This window comes from Lithobates pipiens, unplaced genomic scaffold (genome assembly GCF_037356315.1).
Source record: "Lithobates pipiens isolate NorthernLeopardFrog02 unplaced genomic scaffold, aLitPip1_a1.2 Scaffold_19, whole genome shotgun sequence".
NCBI classification, from domain to species: domain Eukaryota; kingdom Metazoa; phylum Chordata; class Amphibia; order Anura; family Ranidae; genus Lithobates; species Lithobates pipiens.
In genome coordinates, this window is record NW_027507764.1 from 253160963 (window position 1) to 253178852 (window position 17890).

The window sequence follows — 17890 nt, forward strand, 5'->3', positions numbered from 1 at the left end:
CGTGCCATTCTGCCGACGTATATCGTCGTGCGGCGGTCGGCAAGTGGTTAAGAAGCAAACCCATTCACTACTCTGGCCCTCAGTCACCAGCATTTTGATGTCTGGGAGTCAAGAGATGCCAGAAAAAGGGCGGAAGGGAACGGAATAGAATATGTGGCACATACCCAGACCCACAGGCCAGTCACTAACCTGCAACTATCAGATATAGCTCATGCTCTTTGAGGCACATGTTTGGAGCTGTCAACAGATGCACAATGGAGTTGCTGCTCAAATCCAGCAAAGCAGCATTGCGGCATGTCTCTTCCTCGGACAACAAACCTAGGCAGGTCTGTCAATTCTTCCTAGGGGTTACAACTAAAACTACTTGGCCTGTAGACCTAACTGCCAGGAGAAGGAAGCCTCAAGGTAGTAAAGACAATGCTCAAAGAGATAAAGGCGAAGGTTAGAATGACATCTTATGTGACATGCAAAAGAGGTTTCCGCTTTCCAATCCCACCTATTCAAGCTAGGATGCATCTTCACTGGTCTCACTATTCGATTACGATTATCTGGTCAGCGATTCAATTTCACGATGCATCACGATTACCGACGAGCTCCCACTTCCGCCGCCTAGGTGGCCCTTTCACCCTGCAATCTTCTGGGACACATCACAGTTCCCAAAAGATGCCCGGCTATTCAGGACAGCGCAGTAAGACATGCGCACCCGGCTTTGAAGCTGCAAGCTGTCACAGCCGGATTTTTTTTGGGAGGGGGGCGCAAACAAACTGAAAAATACTGAACCTCCCCCATCAAAACACAACCACTGTGCCCATCAAACGCAGCCACCTGTGCCCATCAAACGCAGCCATCATTTCACTAACCCCCTCACAATAAACAGGCCGCCAGCCCCCGGTGCTGACAGTTCCTTGGCATTCCTGTTTGCACCTTCCAGCACACTAGGAGTTAACAATGTGCAACAGGAAGCCCAGGGACCTGTCAGCACAGAGCATGAGGTGTAAGTAGAGTACAAACACATGTGTACTCTACTTACTGTTGTTACTTCCTTTTAATAAATGCCGTGTTACAATGGCCCCGCTGTATGTGCTTTTAAAAAAAATATATCACTTCATACCGAATTTCACAGTAGCAAGTACAATACATCCCGATCATGCGACTCCCAGCGTGTCCCGCTTCTCCTCTCTCCGCTCACGTTTCACGTCTCTCCGAGTCCTGACGTAAGTGGGGAATTCTCAGCTGATGTCAGGACTCAGAGAGACGTGAAATGTGAGAGGAGAGCGGAGAGGCGGGATGTTCCGATGTTGTTCCTGTAAACACAGAACAGAGGCAATTAGTCTGAGCTTGTTCATGTACTGTGTGTGAGCCTTATGTTTCCCATTTTATGTAGTTTGAGCCACACTAATGGACTGTTCTGGAAGATGACTAAGGAAAAATATGCAGTACATCTCTACAATACATGCATACATCCCCATGGTTTGTCAGTTTGAAAGTCCTACAAAAAACATAAAAATATCTGTTGCTCTGCCAGCTGACAACACATTGCCTCCACTGCACTCAAATCCCAAGTAGTGCTGTCATCTATGCCTAGTTCTCTTCTGCTGGTCTATAGCACAGCTCCCTCTCTCATCTCCCTAACATAATGAAGAGGTGTTCAGTAATGGAAAGGAGAATTGGGCAGGGCTAAAGTTGTCTGATATTTCAGGGTAGCACAGATAGTGGGGTTGAATTAAAGACAAAAAGACTACGTACTTTGCAAGTGCAGTTGATCTAGAGCTTTGTAAATAAGAGCAAACTTTGCTTACTTCCATCCTCCAATTATGTGAAAACAAAAATATTGTTTTTCAATTTTCCTTGCATGTGATTGAGTATCCTTTGTAAAAGTGAAGCTTTACCTCATTACCTAATTTTCTAAGCTCTGGAGCACAGTATATTTGCCTTTAGTAAATCAACCCCAATGTATACAGAACTTGGGCACACAACAGATTTCTGGCAAGAATAAACATATATGGTCTGTATTGGCAGTGCTCATAATATAATGTAAGAGCCCATTCACACAGGGGCAACTCCTGATCCGACTTCAGGTCGCCCCTAGTCGCCTCAGGTCGCCTCAGGTCGGACAACATTTAAAAAGCAATGTAAGTGAATGAGAGCCGTCTTAATGCACACTACTGAAGTCGCTCCGACTTCAGAAAAGGTTCCTGTACTACTTCTATCCGACTTGTAGGCGACTGGTACCCATTGATTTCAATGGAGATCGCCTCCAAGTCGGATCTCCGTTTATACGGAGGCGACTTTGACAGAATTATCAGCTCTCAAGAGGGAACTCCACGGCAAATTTCTGAAAAAAATTTGGCGTGGGTTCCCCCTCCGAGAGCATACCAGGCCCTTAGGTCTGGTATGGATTCCAAGGGGAACCCCCTACGCCGAAAAAACGGCGTGGGGGTCCCCCCCAGATCCACACCAGACCCTTATCCGAGCACGCTACCCGGCCGGCCAGGAAAGGGGGTGGGAACGAGCGGGCGCCCCCCCCCTCCTGAGCCGTACCAGGCCGCGTGCCCTCAACATGGGGGGTGCCTTGGGGGAGGGGGGGCGTGCGGCCCCCCCACCCCAAAGCACCTTGTCCCCATGTCGATGAGGACAAGGGCCTCTTCCCGACAACCCTGGCCGTTGGTTGTCGGGGTCTGCGGGCGGGGGGCTTATCGGAATCCGGGAGCCCCCTTTAATAAGGGGGCCCCCGGATACCGGCCCCCCACCCTATGTGAATGAGTATGGGGTACAATGTACCCCTACCCATTCACCTGTGGAAAAAAAGTACAAAAAAAAAAACACAACACAGGGAAAAAATATTTTATTGCACAGCTCCGGGGGTCTTCCGTCTTCGGGGGTCTTCTCGCCGGACTCCTCCGCTATCTTCTTGTAGCTCTTTTACTAGCGGAGGAGTCCGGCTTTCTTCCTCCCCGCCGCCGGCCTCTTCTCCCGACTTCGGGGGTCTTGTCCCCCTCTTCGGTTCTTCTGCCGGGCCACCGCGCCTTCTTATAGCTCTTTTACAGGCGGTGGCCCGGTCTTCTGTCGTCGCCGCCGCCGCCGCCTTCCGTTCTTCTTCTTCTCCAGGAGATGTTGACACGACGCTCTCTCCGGCCGGAATGCCAGAGCCGCCCTGCGCTGCCACTTATATAGGGACAATGGGGCGGTGTCACATGGGTTGATGTCACATGGGTTGGTCACATGGGTTGATGTCACATGGTGACCCCGCCCCCTTACCATGTGACATCAACCCATGTGACATCAACCCATGTGACACCGCCCCATTGTCCCTATATAAGTGGCAGCGCAGGGCGGCTCTGGCATTCCGGCCGGAGAGAGCGTCGTGTCAACATCTCCTGGAGAAGAAGAAGAAGAACGGAAGGCGGCGGCGGCGACGACAGAAGACCGGGCCACCGCCTGCAAAAGAGCTATAAGAAGGCGCGGTGGCCTGGCAGAAGAACCGAAGAGGGGGACAAGACCCCCGAAGTCGGGAGAAGAGGCCGGCGGCGGGGAGAAAGAAAGCCGGACTCCTCCGCTAGTAAAAGAGCTACAAGAAGATAGCGGAGGAGTCCGGCGAGAAGACCCCCGAAGACGGAAGACCCCCGGAGCTGTGCAATAAAATATTTTTTCCCTGTGTTGTGTTTTTTTTTTGTACTTTTTTTCCACAGGTGAATGGGTAGGGGTACATTGTACCCCATACTCATTCACATAGGGTGGGGGGCCGGTATCCGGGGGCCCCCTTATTAAAGGGGGCTCCCGGATTCCGATAAGCCCCCCGCCCGCAGACCCCGACAACCAACGGCCAGGGTTGCCGGGAAGAGGCCCTTGTCCTCATCGACATGGGGACAAGGTGCTTTGGGGTGGGGCGCACGCCCCCCCTCCCCCAAGGCACCCCCCCATGTTGAGGGCACGCGGCCTGGTACGGCTCAGGAGGGGGGGGGCCGCCCGCTCGTCCCCACCCCCTTTCCTGGCCGGCCGGGTAGCGTGCTCGGATAAGGGTCTGGTGTGGATCTGGGGGGGGACTCCCACGCCGTTTTTTCGGCGTAGGGGGTTCCCCTTGGAATCCATACCAGACCTAAGGGCCTGGTATGCTCTCGGAGGGGGAACCCACGCCAAATTTTTTTCAGAAATTTGCCGTGGAGTTCCCCCTTGAGCTCATTCTCTGCTTGGCCTCGGCAAAAGTCGCCTGGCCTGGGGCGACTTGTAAGTCGTCCCAAGTCGGGCTTGAAGTCATCACAAGTCGTTTTGAAGTCGTCCCAAGTCGCGCTGTGATCTTAACTCAAGTCGTGTCCAAGTTGCCTGACTCAAGTCGCCTACAAGTCGTGTTGCCCCTGTGTGAATGGGCTCTAAAGAAGAGATGTGCTGAATGTTTTTTTTTTCACATACTGTATAAATAAAAGCAAAAAAGATGTTAGGTGTCGCCAGTGTTTTAGAAATAGGGTTGTAGATAGTAAACACGACAATAATTTTGGATTTATTATTTCTACTAAATGATTACTTTAATTATACTAAATAATTTACATTTTGATGCAGCTAATAATCACCCAAATAGCATGACTTGTGCTTTCCTGCAAAGTCAATATAGCTACATTACTAAGTAATGAGGAAGCTCAGTCATATATTCCCTCTGTTGGGGCCAAACTGTGTCTACAAATTGCAGAGTAGCAACATGAGACCACAATTCCTGCACACATTATTTTAATCTTTTAAAATACTACAAAAAGAGTCAGTTGCACCATGGCTTATTTTTGGTGTGTCTGGAGTCTCAGTGGCAGACTACAAGCTGAATCAATGCATGAAATAAATAAACACAAGATAGACATTTTTGCTCCACATTAAGCTGATCTAGCTTATACTTAAAGACAATCAAATGGCTAGCACACGGGAAAGTGATGTAAGCCGGCATGGTTTCAGTGAAAGTTATTTGTTGGATTTTATTATTTAGAAATACACGCTAAGCAGCTTACAGCTTGGATCATTTAGTTGCCATGGCAATGCCCTTTCTAAAGCAAGAATCTGTTTCAGGTTCTTCCAGGTCCTGTTCTTCTTGCCAGCTGCCGCTCCTCCAATTCCTGAATGCTGCCGAAGACAAAGTAAAAACAAAATAAAAATCTATTGAGCTTAATTATGGACCATAAAGGGTTATTGTTATTACAGATCAGACTCCAGGTTATACAAAGAATGGAACAACAAACCAGAAACAAATCACATAAAAACAACATTTATGTTTTCACAGCATAGGTAATAGTTAATGAATTAGACTTCTGCCTGGTCATAGTTTCATAGTTAGTAAGGTTGAATAAAGACACCAGTCCATCCAGTTCAACCTGAGTGAGTGTCTATCCCTATCCCTGTACATTACACACTCACATTGGTCCCTACCCTCAAGGAGCCCACAATCTAAAGTCCCCATTCATATACTAGGGTCAATTTTGGACAGAAGCCAATTAACCTACCTGCATGTCTTTGGAGTGTGGGAGGAAACCGGAGTACCCGGAGGAAACCCACGCAGGCACAGGGAGAACATGCAAACTCCAGGCAGGTAGTGTCGTGGTTGGGATTTGAACCAATGACCCTTTTTACTGCTAGGTGAGAGTGCTAACCACTACACCACTGTGCCGCCCAAAAACTGATGGTCCTCATCAGTTTGAAGATATGGCATATTCCTTTAAAAGAAAGCAGTTTTCTGACAAACATGAGACATAGGGGGTTATTTACTAAAGGAAAATCCACTTTGCACTGAAAGTGCACTTCGAAGTAAAGTCGATGTAGATCCGAGCGGGACATGCAAGGAAAATTAAAAAAAAACAATTTTAGCTTGCACATGATTGGGTGATAAAATCAGCAGAGCTTCCACTCATTTCAGATCTACCCCTTAGATTTAGAGCGACTGCACTTTCAAGTGCACTTGCAGTGCAAAGTGGATTTGCCCTTCGTAATAAATTTGATTTCAGCCCATTGATTTATTTCATGGGCTGAGATCAAACTGCACCAAAATTAGTGCATGCAGTAGTCACTGCAATCACATCGCATGGTACCATGCAATCGGGTGCGGGCAAATTAACTGCCTATGTGACCTGAGTTTGGGGTGTCATTAACTTAAAATTGACACCTTCTGCAGATTGTAGCGCAGTTTCCCACTTCGCTTTCTGGTGCGAACTGGCCCTTTAAGAAGAAACATACAAAACCTGTTCTGCTTACCAAGAAACTCAAGAAGAAAAAAAGCTGTTCTTCTTGGACCATAACCACTTTGCAGCCGCACTATAGCCGAAAGACGGCTACAGCACAGACGTCAATTGCCGGGAAGGCGTTCCTGGACGTCCTCCTGTTGACTTCCGCAATGCGCGCTCCCACGAGCACGCATCAGGGAAGTTCTGTGCTGGCCATGTCCCATGGACACAGCCAGTCACAAATCACTGTAAATGGCCAATCACAGCGGCCGTTTACAGCGCAATCGGCATGTCCAATGGGAGATGATCTCATATGTAAACATATGAGATCATCTCTCATCGCCGGCTCTCCCTCCTCACACAGAGACAGCGTGTGAGGAGGGAGAGATGAACCACTGCAGCCTGTGAGTGTAAAGAAGTGTACAGTGCCCACAGTAACTTAGTCCATCTGTCCCCAGTGCCACGTATAAGTGCCACCTGTCCCCAGTGCCACGTATCAGTGCCATCTGTCAGTGCCACGTATCAGTGCCACGTATCAGTGCCATCTGTCATCAGTGCCACGTCAGTGTCATGTGTCATCGTCCTGGTGCTCCAGTCCTGCTTCAAAAGTGTACTAGGTAGTCAACAAGTTAGATGTGTAATTTATGCTCCTAGAACACGTGACAGTGCTCCCTGCATGTGTGGCTTCTCTATGTGGCCAGGCTATGGAAAATCATAATACTCAGGAGGAGTAGAAGAATTTATTTTAGGGTGTCATTTGTGGTATACACATGACATGTGAGAGAAGTAACCTATTACAATGACAATTTTGTGGGAAAAAAATTGCAAAGTATTGTGGGAAAAAATGACAACATCAAAAAGCTCACCATGCCTCTTACTAAATACCTTGGAATGTCTACTTTCAAAAAAAGGGTCATTTGGGGGTATTTGTACTTTCCTGGCTTGTTAGGGTCGCAAGAAATGAGATAGGCCGCCAGTACATCAGATATGATCACATTTTTTATGATTTGCACCACAGCTTGTAGACTCTCTAACTTTCACAAAGACCAAATAATATCCACTAATTTGGGTTGTTTTTTACCAAAGATATGTAGCTGTATAAATTGTGGCCAAAAATTATGAAGAAAAATTAATAATTTGCAAAATTTTAATCACAGAAACAAAGAATTATTTTTTTTTTCTCCGAATTTTTGGTATTTTTTCATTTATAGCGCAAAAAATAAAAAATCTGGAGGTGATCAAATACCACCAAAAGAAAGCTCCATTTGTGGGGAAAAAAGGACAAAAAATGTATTTGGGTACAGTGTTGCATGACTAATTGTCAAAGTGTGAGAGCACCGAAAGCTGAACACTGGTCTGGGCAGAAGGGGGGTTTAAGTGCCATGTAGGCAAGTGGTTAAAAAGACTTCTAATCCAACTCCAGACTTGCCTTTGGCAGGTGGGATTTAGAATCCTGCCATACTTCCAACAAACACCAGGTGATACAAATGGTTAGAAACCACTTGTTGGATTTATTAAGGAAAAGTATGACCACAGCTCTAAGGCAAGCCGGCCATACATGGGTCGAATTTCGAAAGAATTTTCTTTCAAAAATCATATCGAAGAATTTTTGTTTGTATTTCGCACCGTTAGTGGGCTGCAGCAACAGCCGATTTTCGTGTGGCAATCAAATTTGAGTAATCAGACATGTTGGAAATTTTTTCAAAAACAAACGATTTTCTAATCAATGATGGGAGAATCATGTGAGAAATGTAATTGAAAAAGAAATACGCATGTGCATGAAAAAAAAAAGAAGATTCCCAGCCACGAAAATTATTTTCTGTAGCAACATGAGGTGAAACTGAAGACTTGGTTGGCCGAATTTCGAAATCAATGGATCACAAAGCACACACATTTTCTGATTTTCAAAAGGAAATTCTTTTGAAATTTGACCATGTATGGTCAGCCTAAGACCCCATACACACTATTAGATTTTCTGCATATTTTTGTCTTCACATTTACCAAAACCATATAATAAGGTCACACCTTAAGAGTTTCAATTTGTATGCAATCAGGCAGGCCCTGACACTACATGGTTTTGGTAAATCTGAAGACAAAAATCTGCAGAAAATCTAATAGTGTGTATGGGGTCTTAGTGTATGTCGTTCTGCACTCCTGTAACCCAGATTCAGCCAACAGTGGGCTAAAGCTTGCTGTCAACTGACATCACAAGAGCAGGGATCCACCCAGATGGCTGGACCGGCAGCTGGCTCAGTGGGGCACTGAAAGCCTGAGCCAGTCGCTGACACCCCCTCTACAGCCTGATGTTCTAGCGAGCACTGGAAGGGTACAGCACAAAGCAGTGACTGACAGCGCTCTGTGCTCAGATCGGACCAGAGTAATCAGCGGTCCTCACTATGCATCCAGGTAAAAAACAAAACCAACACTTCAGCCTTTACAACCACTTGCTGACCAGCTGCCGTCATTATACGGCAGGAGGTCGGCTCGTTCTCGTTAATGGCCATACTGGTACATCGGCTTCTTTAAGAGCCATAGCAGACCACGATGTCTGCTGGCCACCTGCAATCGTGGGCACGAGAGCCAGAACTGGGATCTGTGTATGTAAACACACAAATTCCCGTTATGACAGGGTAGGAGAGACAGATCAGTTGTTCCTAGTAATTAGGGACAGCGATCCGTCTCCTACTCCAGTCAGTCCCATCCCGCCACAGTTAGAAACACACATAAGGGAACATATTTAACCCCCTTGATCGCCCACTGGTGTTAACCCCTTCCCTGCTAGCGACACTTTTTATAGCACTGATCGCTGTATAAATGTCAATGGTCCCAAAAAAAGCATCAAAAGTGTCCGATCTGTCCATCACAATGTTGCAGTCCTGCTAAAAATCGCATATCACCGCCATTACTAGTAAAAAAAAAAAAAAAAAAAAAAAAAGTGAAAAAAATAAAATAAAAACGCCATAACTCTATCCCCTATTTTGTAGACGCTACAGTGCCTTGCGAAAGTATTCGGCCCCCTTGAACTTTTCAACCTTTTGCCACATTTCAGGCTTCAAACATAAAGATATAACATTTTTATTTTTTGTGAAGAATCACCAACAAGTGGGACACAATTGTGAAGTGGAACTAAATCTATTGGATTTTTGAAACTTTTTTAACGAATAAAAAAATGAAAAGTGGGGCGTGCAAAATTATTCGCCCCCCTTGCGTTAATACTTTGTAGAGACACCTTTTGCTGCGATTACAGCTGCAAGTCGCTTGAGGTATGTCTCTATCAGTTTTGCACATCGAGAGACTTAAATTCTTGCCCATTCTTCCTTGCAAAACAGCTCGAGCTCAGTGAGGTTGGATGGAGAGCGTTTGTGAACAGCAGTTTTCAGCTCTTTCCACAGACTCTCGATTGGATTCAGGTCTGGACTTTGACTTGGCCATTCTAACACCTGGATACGTTTATTTGTGAACCATTCCTTTGTAGATTTTGCTGTATGTTTGGGATCATTGTCTTGTTGGAAGATAAATCTCCGTCCCAGTTTCAGGTCTTTTGCAGACTCCAACAGGTTTTCATCCAGAATGGTCCTGTATTTGGCTGCATCCATCTTCCCCTCAATTTTAACCATCTTCCCTGTCCCTGCTGAAGAAAAGCAGGCCCAAACCATGATGCTGCCACCACCATGTTTGACAGTGGGGATGGTGTGTTGAGGGTGATGAGCTGTGTTGCTTTTACCCCAAACATATCGTTTTGCATTGTGGGCAAAAAGTTTGATTTTGGTTTCATCTGACCAGAGCACCTTCTTCCACATGTTTGGTGTGTCTCCCAGGTGGCTTGTGGCAAACTTTAGACGAGACTTTCTATGGAAATGGCTTTCTTCTTGCCACTCTTCCATAAAGGCCAGATTTGTGCAGTATACGACTGATTGTTGTCCTATGGACAGACTCTCCCACCTCAGCTGTACTTCTCTGCAGTTCATCCAGAGTGATCATGGGCCTCTTGGCTGCGTCTCTGATCAGTCTTCTCCTTGTCTGAGCTGAAAGTTTAGAGTGACGGCCAGGTCATGGTAGATTTGCAGTGGTCTGATACTCCTTCCATTTCAAAATGATCGCTTGCACAGTGCTCCTTGGGATGTTTAAAGCTTGGGAAATCTTTTTGTATCCAAATCCGACTTTAAAATTCTCCACAACAGTATTACGGACCTGCCTAGTGTGTTCCTTGGTCTTCATGATGCTCTCTGCGCTTTCAACAGAACCCTGAGACTATCACAGAGCAGGTGCATTTATACAGAGACTTGATTACACACAGGTGGATTCTATTTATCACCATCAGTCATTTAGGACAACATTGGATCATTCAGAGATCCTCGCTGAACTTCTGGAGTGAGTTTGCTGCACTGAAAGTAAAGGGGCCGAATAATTTTGCACGCACCACTTTTCAGTTTTTTATTTGCTAAAAAAGTTTAAAATATCCAATAGATTTCGTTCCACTTCACAATTGTGTCCCACTTGTTGGTGATTCTTCACAAAAAATTAAAATTTTATATCTTTATGTTTGAAGCCTGAAATGTGGCAAAAGGTTGAAAAGTTCAAGGGGGGCGAATACTTTCGCAAGGCACTGTATATCTTTTGCTAAAACCAGTCAATATACGCTTATTGCAATTTTTTCCCAAAAATATGTAGAACCATACATATTGGCCTAAACCAATGAAGACATTTTTTTTTGTTTTTATTTTGCAAATTTATTATAGCAAAGTAAAAAAAATATTTTTTTCAAAATTGGTCGTTTTTCTTTGTTTATATAGCAAAAAATAAAAACTGCAGAGGTGATCAAATACCACCAAAAGAAAGCTCTATTTGTGGGGGAAAAAAAGAACATCAATGTTGTTTGGGTACAGCATCACACAACAGTTAAAGCGACGCAGTGCCGTATCACACAAATGGCCTGGTTATTAAGGGGGGAAAAGCTGAAGTTGTAAAGATGGTTGGTGAAAAACAATGAACCATGTTTAGGACTTTTCCACTCCGGTGACTTGTAGAAAAAAATAAAAATAAAATACTCTTTTTTTTTTTTCTTTGCAACACTTAATATTTCGGCTTTGTAAAGCAGAAGGCTGATGCCCCGTACACACGATTCGAAAATTGGACGACAGATCACCTGTTTCCTTTTTGCATGCTATTCGTATATATCGAACTGGAAGAGTTTACTAAAGTTAGGAGAATAATAAACGGATGAACTATAATGATTGGCTCTCAAAAGCTCTGTACTAACGATCCGATTATCATATGATCGTGTCAAAAGCGGTATTTTTCATCCGATTTTTGGATCGTGTGTATGGGTAATAACTCTGCTCATAACAAATGACAATACTATCCTTATGGGGAAGTTTGGCTGTGACAGAATCACAGGAGCCTGCAAAGCATTTCACCTGTGATCAGTGGATTGCGGGTGTAATGCCAGGCTTCTACAGACTCTTCCTTCAGCTCCCTGCTCACACTATATTGGAGGAAACGACACATGGATTCTCGGGAATGAGGCACGGGTCTTCAGTTGGAGAGCTGAAAGAAATGTCAATGGACTACATGTGTGGTAATTACCGTAATTGTATTCTAATGGAAACTTCAAGTCTATTTGCTGCTGTGGCGGATGGGCTTGTAGTGCACTATATCACAGATCTCAGGTGGAGCCCTGCAGATTTAAAAGTGACAGCTGTTGCGGGGGAGTAGAAGGTTTGGAGGTGTGTCAGTATATGCCATTGAGCTGCACCTGAGTTAATGGTACATGGTCACCGAGATGTATGCATATTGGCACTATTCAGTACACCACTCCAGAGAGGCTTATGTTTGTATATTTTTCCCCAAAACAGGTTTACTGCCACTGTACTCACACACCATTTCCTACCCCAATGCCTTATGCCCCATGCCTTCTATTTTCGCAAATGTTGGTTAGAAGTACATGCAGGGATTTCCATTCACTTCCTGTTTTAGCTATGGGACAGGAAGGTAATTCTCTGCAATGGTACGTACAGTTGTGTTCAGAAGTTTACATACCCTGGCAGAATTTATGATTTCTTGGCCATTTTTCAGAGAATGTGAACAACACCACAAACATTTAACTCATGGTTAGTGTTTGGCTGAAGACATTTATTATCAATCAACCACGTTTACTCTTTTTAAATCATAATGGCAACAGAAACTACCCAAATGACCCTGATCATAAGTTTACATACCCTAGTGATTTTGACCTGATAACATGCACACAAGTTGACACAAAGGGGTTTGGATGGCTATTAAAAAGGTAACCATCCTCATCTGTGATCTGTTTGCTTGTAATTAGTGTGCGTGTATAAAAGGTCAATGAGTTTCTGGACTCCTGACAGACCCTTGCATCTTTAATCCAGTGCTGCACTGACGTTTCTGGATTCTAAGTCATGGGGAAAGCAAAAGAATTGTCAAAGGATCTGTGGGAAAAGGTAGTTGAACAATATAAAACAGAAAAAAAAATGGATATCCAATCAGCAGTGTTCAAACTCTAACCAAGAAGTGGAAAATGAGGGGTTCTGTTGAAACCAAACTACAGTCAGGTAGACCAACTAAAATTTCAGCCACAACTGCCTGAAAAACTGTTCAGGATACAAAGAAAAACCCACAAATAACTTCAGGTGAAATACAGGACTCTGAAAACATGTGGTGTGGCTGTTTCATGATGCACAATAAAAGAGGCACTTGAAGAAAGATAGGCTGTATGGTCGAGTCGCCAGAAGAAAGCCATTACTATGCTAATGCCACAAAGTAACCTGCTTACAATACACCAAACAGCACAGAGACAAGCCCCAAACCTTCTGGCACAAAGTAATTTGGAGTAATGAGAACAAAATGTAGCTTCATCCTACATCACGGGACACAGAGCCATATTAGTAACTACAGTATGTGGGTTATATAGGCCACCTTTAGGTGGTGGACACTGGCACACCCGAAGGCAGGAAGTTCACTTCCTATATAAATGCTCCCATTACTGGGAGTTCCTCCATTTTTTCGCCTGTGTCTAAGCTGTTGGTCCACGAGTAAAGATGTGCTATGCTCAGCTCCGCTGAAGTAATCTTTGCTGGGGCAAGCTATGCAACCCAATCCATTCAAAGTGTATTTTTAGGCCAAATTGGATGGTACCTGGGCCTCATGGCAGAAGAAACAAGGTTTAGCCTGTAACGCTTCTCTTTTTGAGACCTGGACCCTGGGATCCAGTGCTTTGGTTTTTTCAGCCATAAAGCTTCCTGGTAAGGTGCTTTACGGGAGTGGAACCCCGATAAAAAAGGGACCCCGGTCCTTGAAGGTTTTTTAACGGAGCCCACCATGAGGGGTGAAGATTGGGTCTGTTTGGTTTTACCACTTTATCCTGTGGCAGGATAAAGCGACGAGTCCTAAGGAATTTTAAATTTTCTCATGGACTTTCTCTTTTAAAGTAAAAGATGTCATGCCTAAAAGTTGCCACCAGGGGCAGTAAAGAGCATACCTGGTTCATGCTTCCCATATCTCGCTCTGTGTCAGCAAGCCTCTGGTAAGATGTTGGAGGGGGGTTTTACAAAAACACCCCCCACCAGGACAGGAGTTTCTCTTCCCTCTCCAGGAATAAGCAGAAGAAGTCCAAGACGGCCGGCGGTATGCTGCTCCGCTCCCTCTTCCACCGCCTTAGCATCGGCGGCTCTCCTTCTCTTCCTCCTGCCTCTTCCTCTCCACCACCCCCCCACGCGCTAATCCGGTCAGAGGCCCGCACGCGCGGGAAAAGAGGTGGGCGCAGTAGGAAGACCGAGGGGGCATGGCTTAGCGTGCCTCAACGTCCACAATGCAGGGCTGTAAAAAGGTATAAGAGCTCCATTTGCCAGACTGCATTTGCTTACCGAGGGACACAGGAGCAGACAGGGGCATGTGAGTGGGGTGACACGGGGCATTCCCAAGGCACATTTGCTTAGCATCAGACTGAGCATTAATAGCAGCAGCAGTGGCTGGACTATTGCTTAGCAGTGGATGCGTTTTTTCTGGCAGTACCTCTGTGTTTGTACTTAGGACTATGCCTGGCAGAAGGGGAGGTGTAAACACCCCAAAAAGGGGCCTAAGGGTATCACCCTCAGGCTCTGGGGACCCTAGTCTCACCTGTACAATGCCATCCTTCCCTGAAAGACCTGAAGTGGCTGGTCAGAGTGAGCCATCGGGTCCGTCAAGGGTGGCAATTGTTTTCAACATTTCAGCCCCTGTCTATGTTACTGAGGAAGTTTGGTCCTCAGCCTTGGTAGGTTTGGAGGAAAGGTTATCTGCTTTAATCGCATCTCCCTAGAATAGGAGAAATGCGATAGGTCCCCTTCTACCGCCCGGGACCCTCAAACAGAGGAACAGTGGGTGGGAGAGGATGAATTCCCCTCAGGGAACCATGAAGAGGCTGATGGCTCCTCTTCCGAGGGATCAATTGTGGAAGAACCGCCTTCAAGTTTCATCTTACTGAGATGGTCCGCTCCACATTTAAGCTACCCTTTAATGAGTCGGCTAGAAGGCCCACTTCTTTTTGGGTTTGCTAAAGCCTCCTTAAGCTTTGCATGCCTTTCCTTTCCATTCATTGTTGGAACAGCTTATGTATTCTGAGTGGGATCACCCATATAATCATTTTTTTCTGCACTTTATCCCATGGAGGAAAAATTCACTAAAAAGTGGGAGATACCAGCAATATCTATATCGGCTATATCCACTGTGAGTTTGACTTGTCCGATTGACAACACTCAAATGCTTAGGGATCCAACCGATAAAATGTGTTTTTCAACAGAAATTCCAATTTCTTGTTTGGGAGGTTCAGTGATTTAACCTGCAGTGGCCGCAATTGGTGTATCTCAATCCTTGAGGGACCAGTTGAGACAGGTGCTCAGGGTTATCCCTGATCAGCAGGCCCAGGATATAGCCGAGCTGCCAAGGGCTTTATGTTTTGCAGTTGATGCTATAAGACAGGGTTCGACAAAACCCGGGCGCCAGGTCACATTGGCGACTAGAATTAGCGACTGGCGCCTGGGGCAGCACAGCTGGGGGTATCCTGTCTCCGTGGACCCCCCCCAGCGTGATTGCGTCGGGCCGCGCCGCCGGCGGCCGGTAATTGAGCCCCCGGCTTTGAGGCCTTTTGTGATGCTATTCCCTTCTGTGATCCTATTCCTTCTGGAATCTGGCGCCCTCTTGTGGTGGCCGTTGGAATTACAACCATTAATGCCAATGGATCTCCTTCCATTTACTTAGAACACCTAAACATTACATATACATATATATATATATATATATATATATATATATATATATATATATATATATATATACATATATATATACATACATATATATATACATATATATATATATATATATATATACATACACACACACACTTTTTTTTTTCTTTTTTATTCTAACACCCTAGAGAGTAAAATGGTGGTCGTTGCAATAATGTCTATCACACCATATTTGCACAGCGTACTTACAAGCGCACTTTTTTTGGGGAAAAAATAATTTATTTAATAAAAAAAAATAAGACAACAGTAAAGTTAGCCCAATTTTTTTTTATATTGTGAAAGATAATGTTACGCCGAGTAAATTGATACCCAACATGTCATGCTTCAAAATTGCGCCCGCTCATGGAATGGCGACAAACTTTTACCCTTTAAAATCTCCATAGGCGTCGTTTAAAAAATTCTACAGGTTGCATGTTTTGAGTTACAGAGAAGGTCTAGGGCTAGAATTATTGCTCTTACTCTACCGATCGCAGCGATACCTCACATGTGGTTTGAACATTGCTTTCATATATGCGTTCACTTCTGCACGCAAGCTTGGCGGGACAGGGCGCATTTAAAAACATTTTTTTTTCTTATTTTAACTTTTATTTTTATTTTTTTTCACTGTTCTTTTAAAAAAAAAAATGTGTGTCACTTTTATTCCTATTACAAGGAATGTAAAAATCCCTTGTAATAGAAAAAAGCATGACAGGTCCTCTTATATATGAGATATGGGGTCAGAGAGACCTCACATCTCATATTTACACTAAAATGCAATTTAAAAAAAAATCGTCATTTGAAAAAAATAAAACAAATAAAATGTCCCTCTAAGAGCTATGAACAATGACTTGGAGACAGGTGGGGGGGCTGGAGGCGCTATCTTCCCCTCACTCGTCTCCATGTCAGGCCAGGGACAGGTCCAGATCGCCGTCACGGACCTGGCTCCTAACTTTTTTAGCTAGCTCCTAGATTCCAAGCAAATTTGTCAACCCCTGCTATAAGAGATTCTATTCTTCAGGCCTCATGTCTTATGCTTGGGCTGGTGCATATGTGTAGAATCTTATGGTTGTAAAATTGGTCAGCCAAAGTGCCATGCAAAAAACTCTTGGCTGTTTTTCCCCTTTCCAGTGAACGGCTGTTTGGGGATGATTTTGGACAAATACATCCAAAAAATTTCAAGTGGAAAAAGACCCTTTTGCCAGATAAAAGAAGTAAATGTCCGTCATTTAAATGGGCTTCTTCTCTAGGGCCAGGTGCATCAGCCTCCAGGCAGCCACAATGGCCTCCACCGTCAGGTTCAAGGAGGTAAACAAAAGAAGTCTTGAGGAAGGAAATCTACAAGACAGAATGCTAAAGCCTCTTTATGAAGGGGCACCACCGCTCGCTCGAGTGGGGGGGGGGGGGGGAACTTTTGCAGTTCTCAAGGGTCTGGCAGGAGGAGGTTCGAAACAGATGGGTGGTCTCCACAATAACTCCAGGTTTCAAACTAGAGTTACGAGAGTTCCTGTTTCCTCGTTTTCTTAGCCAAAGATCCAGAGAAAAAGAAGTCTCTTTTTCCAAGCATTAGACCGACTTTTGTCTCAAAAAGTGATCATGGTGGTCCCCATGAAAGAGCAGGGGTTGGGGTTTTATTCAAACCTTTTCACGGTACCAAAACCAAAAATGGAGATGTCAGACCCAGTCTAGATCTCTAATGCCCTGTACACACGACCCGTTCTCCCGTCTGAATAAACTCTGAAGGTTTTTCCAACGGAGTTCCAACGGAATTCCGCTGAAACTGTTTTGCGTACACACGATCACGCCAAAGTCCGATCATCAAGAACGCGGTGACGTACAGCGCGTACGACGGGACTAGAAAAAGGAAGTTCAATAGCCAGTAGCCAATAGCTTCTGTCTCATATTTGCTACAGAGCATGCGTCATTTTTGGTCTGTCGGAACAGCATACAGACGAGCCGTTTTCCAGATAGGAATTGGTTCTGCAGGAAATATTTAGAACATGTTCTATTTCAAGGTCCGTCAGAATTTAAAAAAAAAAAAAAAAAAAAAAAAAAAAGGAAGGGGCAGATGAGGCATGCACACGATAGGAATATACAATGAAAATCTTCCGGCTGACTTTTTCTGTCAGACATTCTGGTCGTGTGTACGCGGCATAAGATCTAAACCGATTCCTGAAAATCTTTTCGCATGGAGTCAATCCGATCAGCTGTCTCCAAGGATGACAACTTCTGGTATCAATTGACATCAAGGATGCATACCTGCATGTGCCTAATTTCCCTTGCTCATCAGAAATAGCTATGTTTCGAGGTAGAAAAGCGCCTTTTTCAATTTGTAGCCTTGCCTTTCTGTCTAGCTACTGCACCCCAGGTGCTTACAAAAGTTCTGGCCCTTCCTTTGGCCAGATTAAGGGCTCAAGG

The 17890-nt window shown here is 44.9% G+C and overlaps 1 protein-coding gene across 1 annotated transcript in view; it reads right to left on the reverse strand.

The window, feature by feature from the left end:
- Positions 1-17890, reverse strand: part of INO80C (INO80 complex subunit C) — a 58400-nt gene that overhangs the window by 29849 nt on the left and 10661 nt on the right. Inside the window, exon 2 of the mRNA XM_077491923.1 lies at positions 4989-5100. Within this exon, the coding sequence (XP_077348049.1) occupies positions 4989-5100 (112 nt within the window). The remainder of the gene's footprint in view (positions 1-4988; positions 5101-17890) is intronic.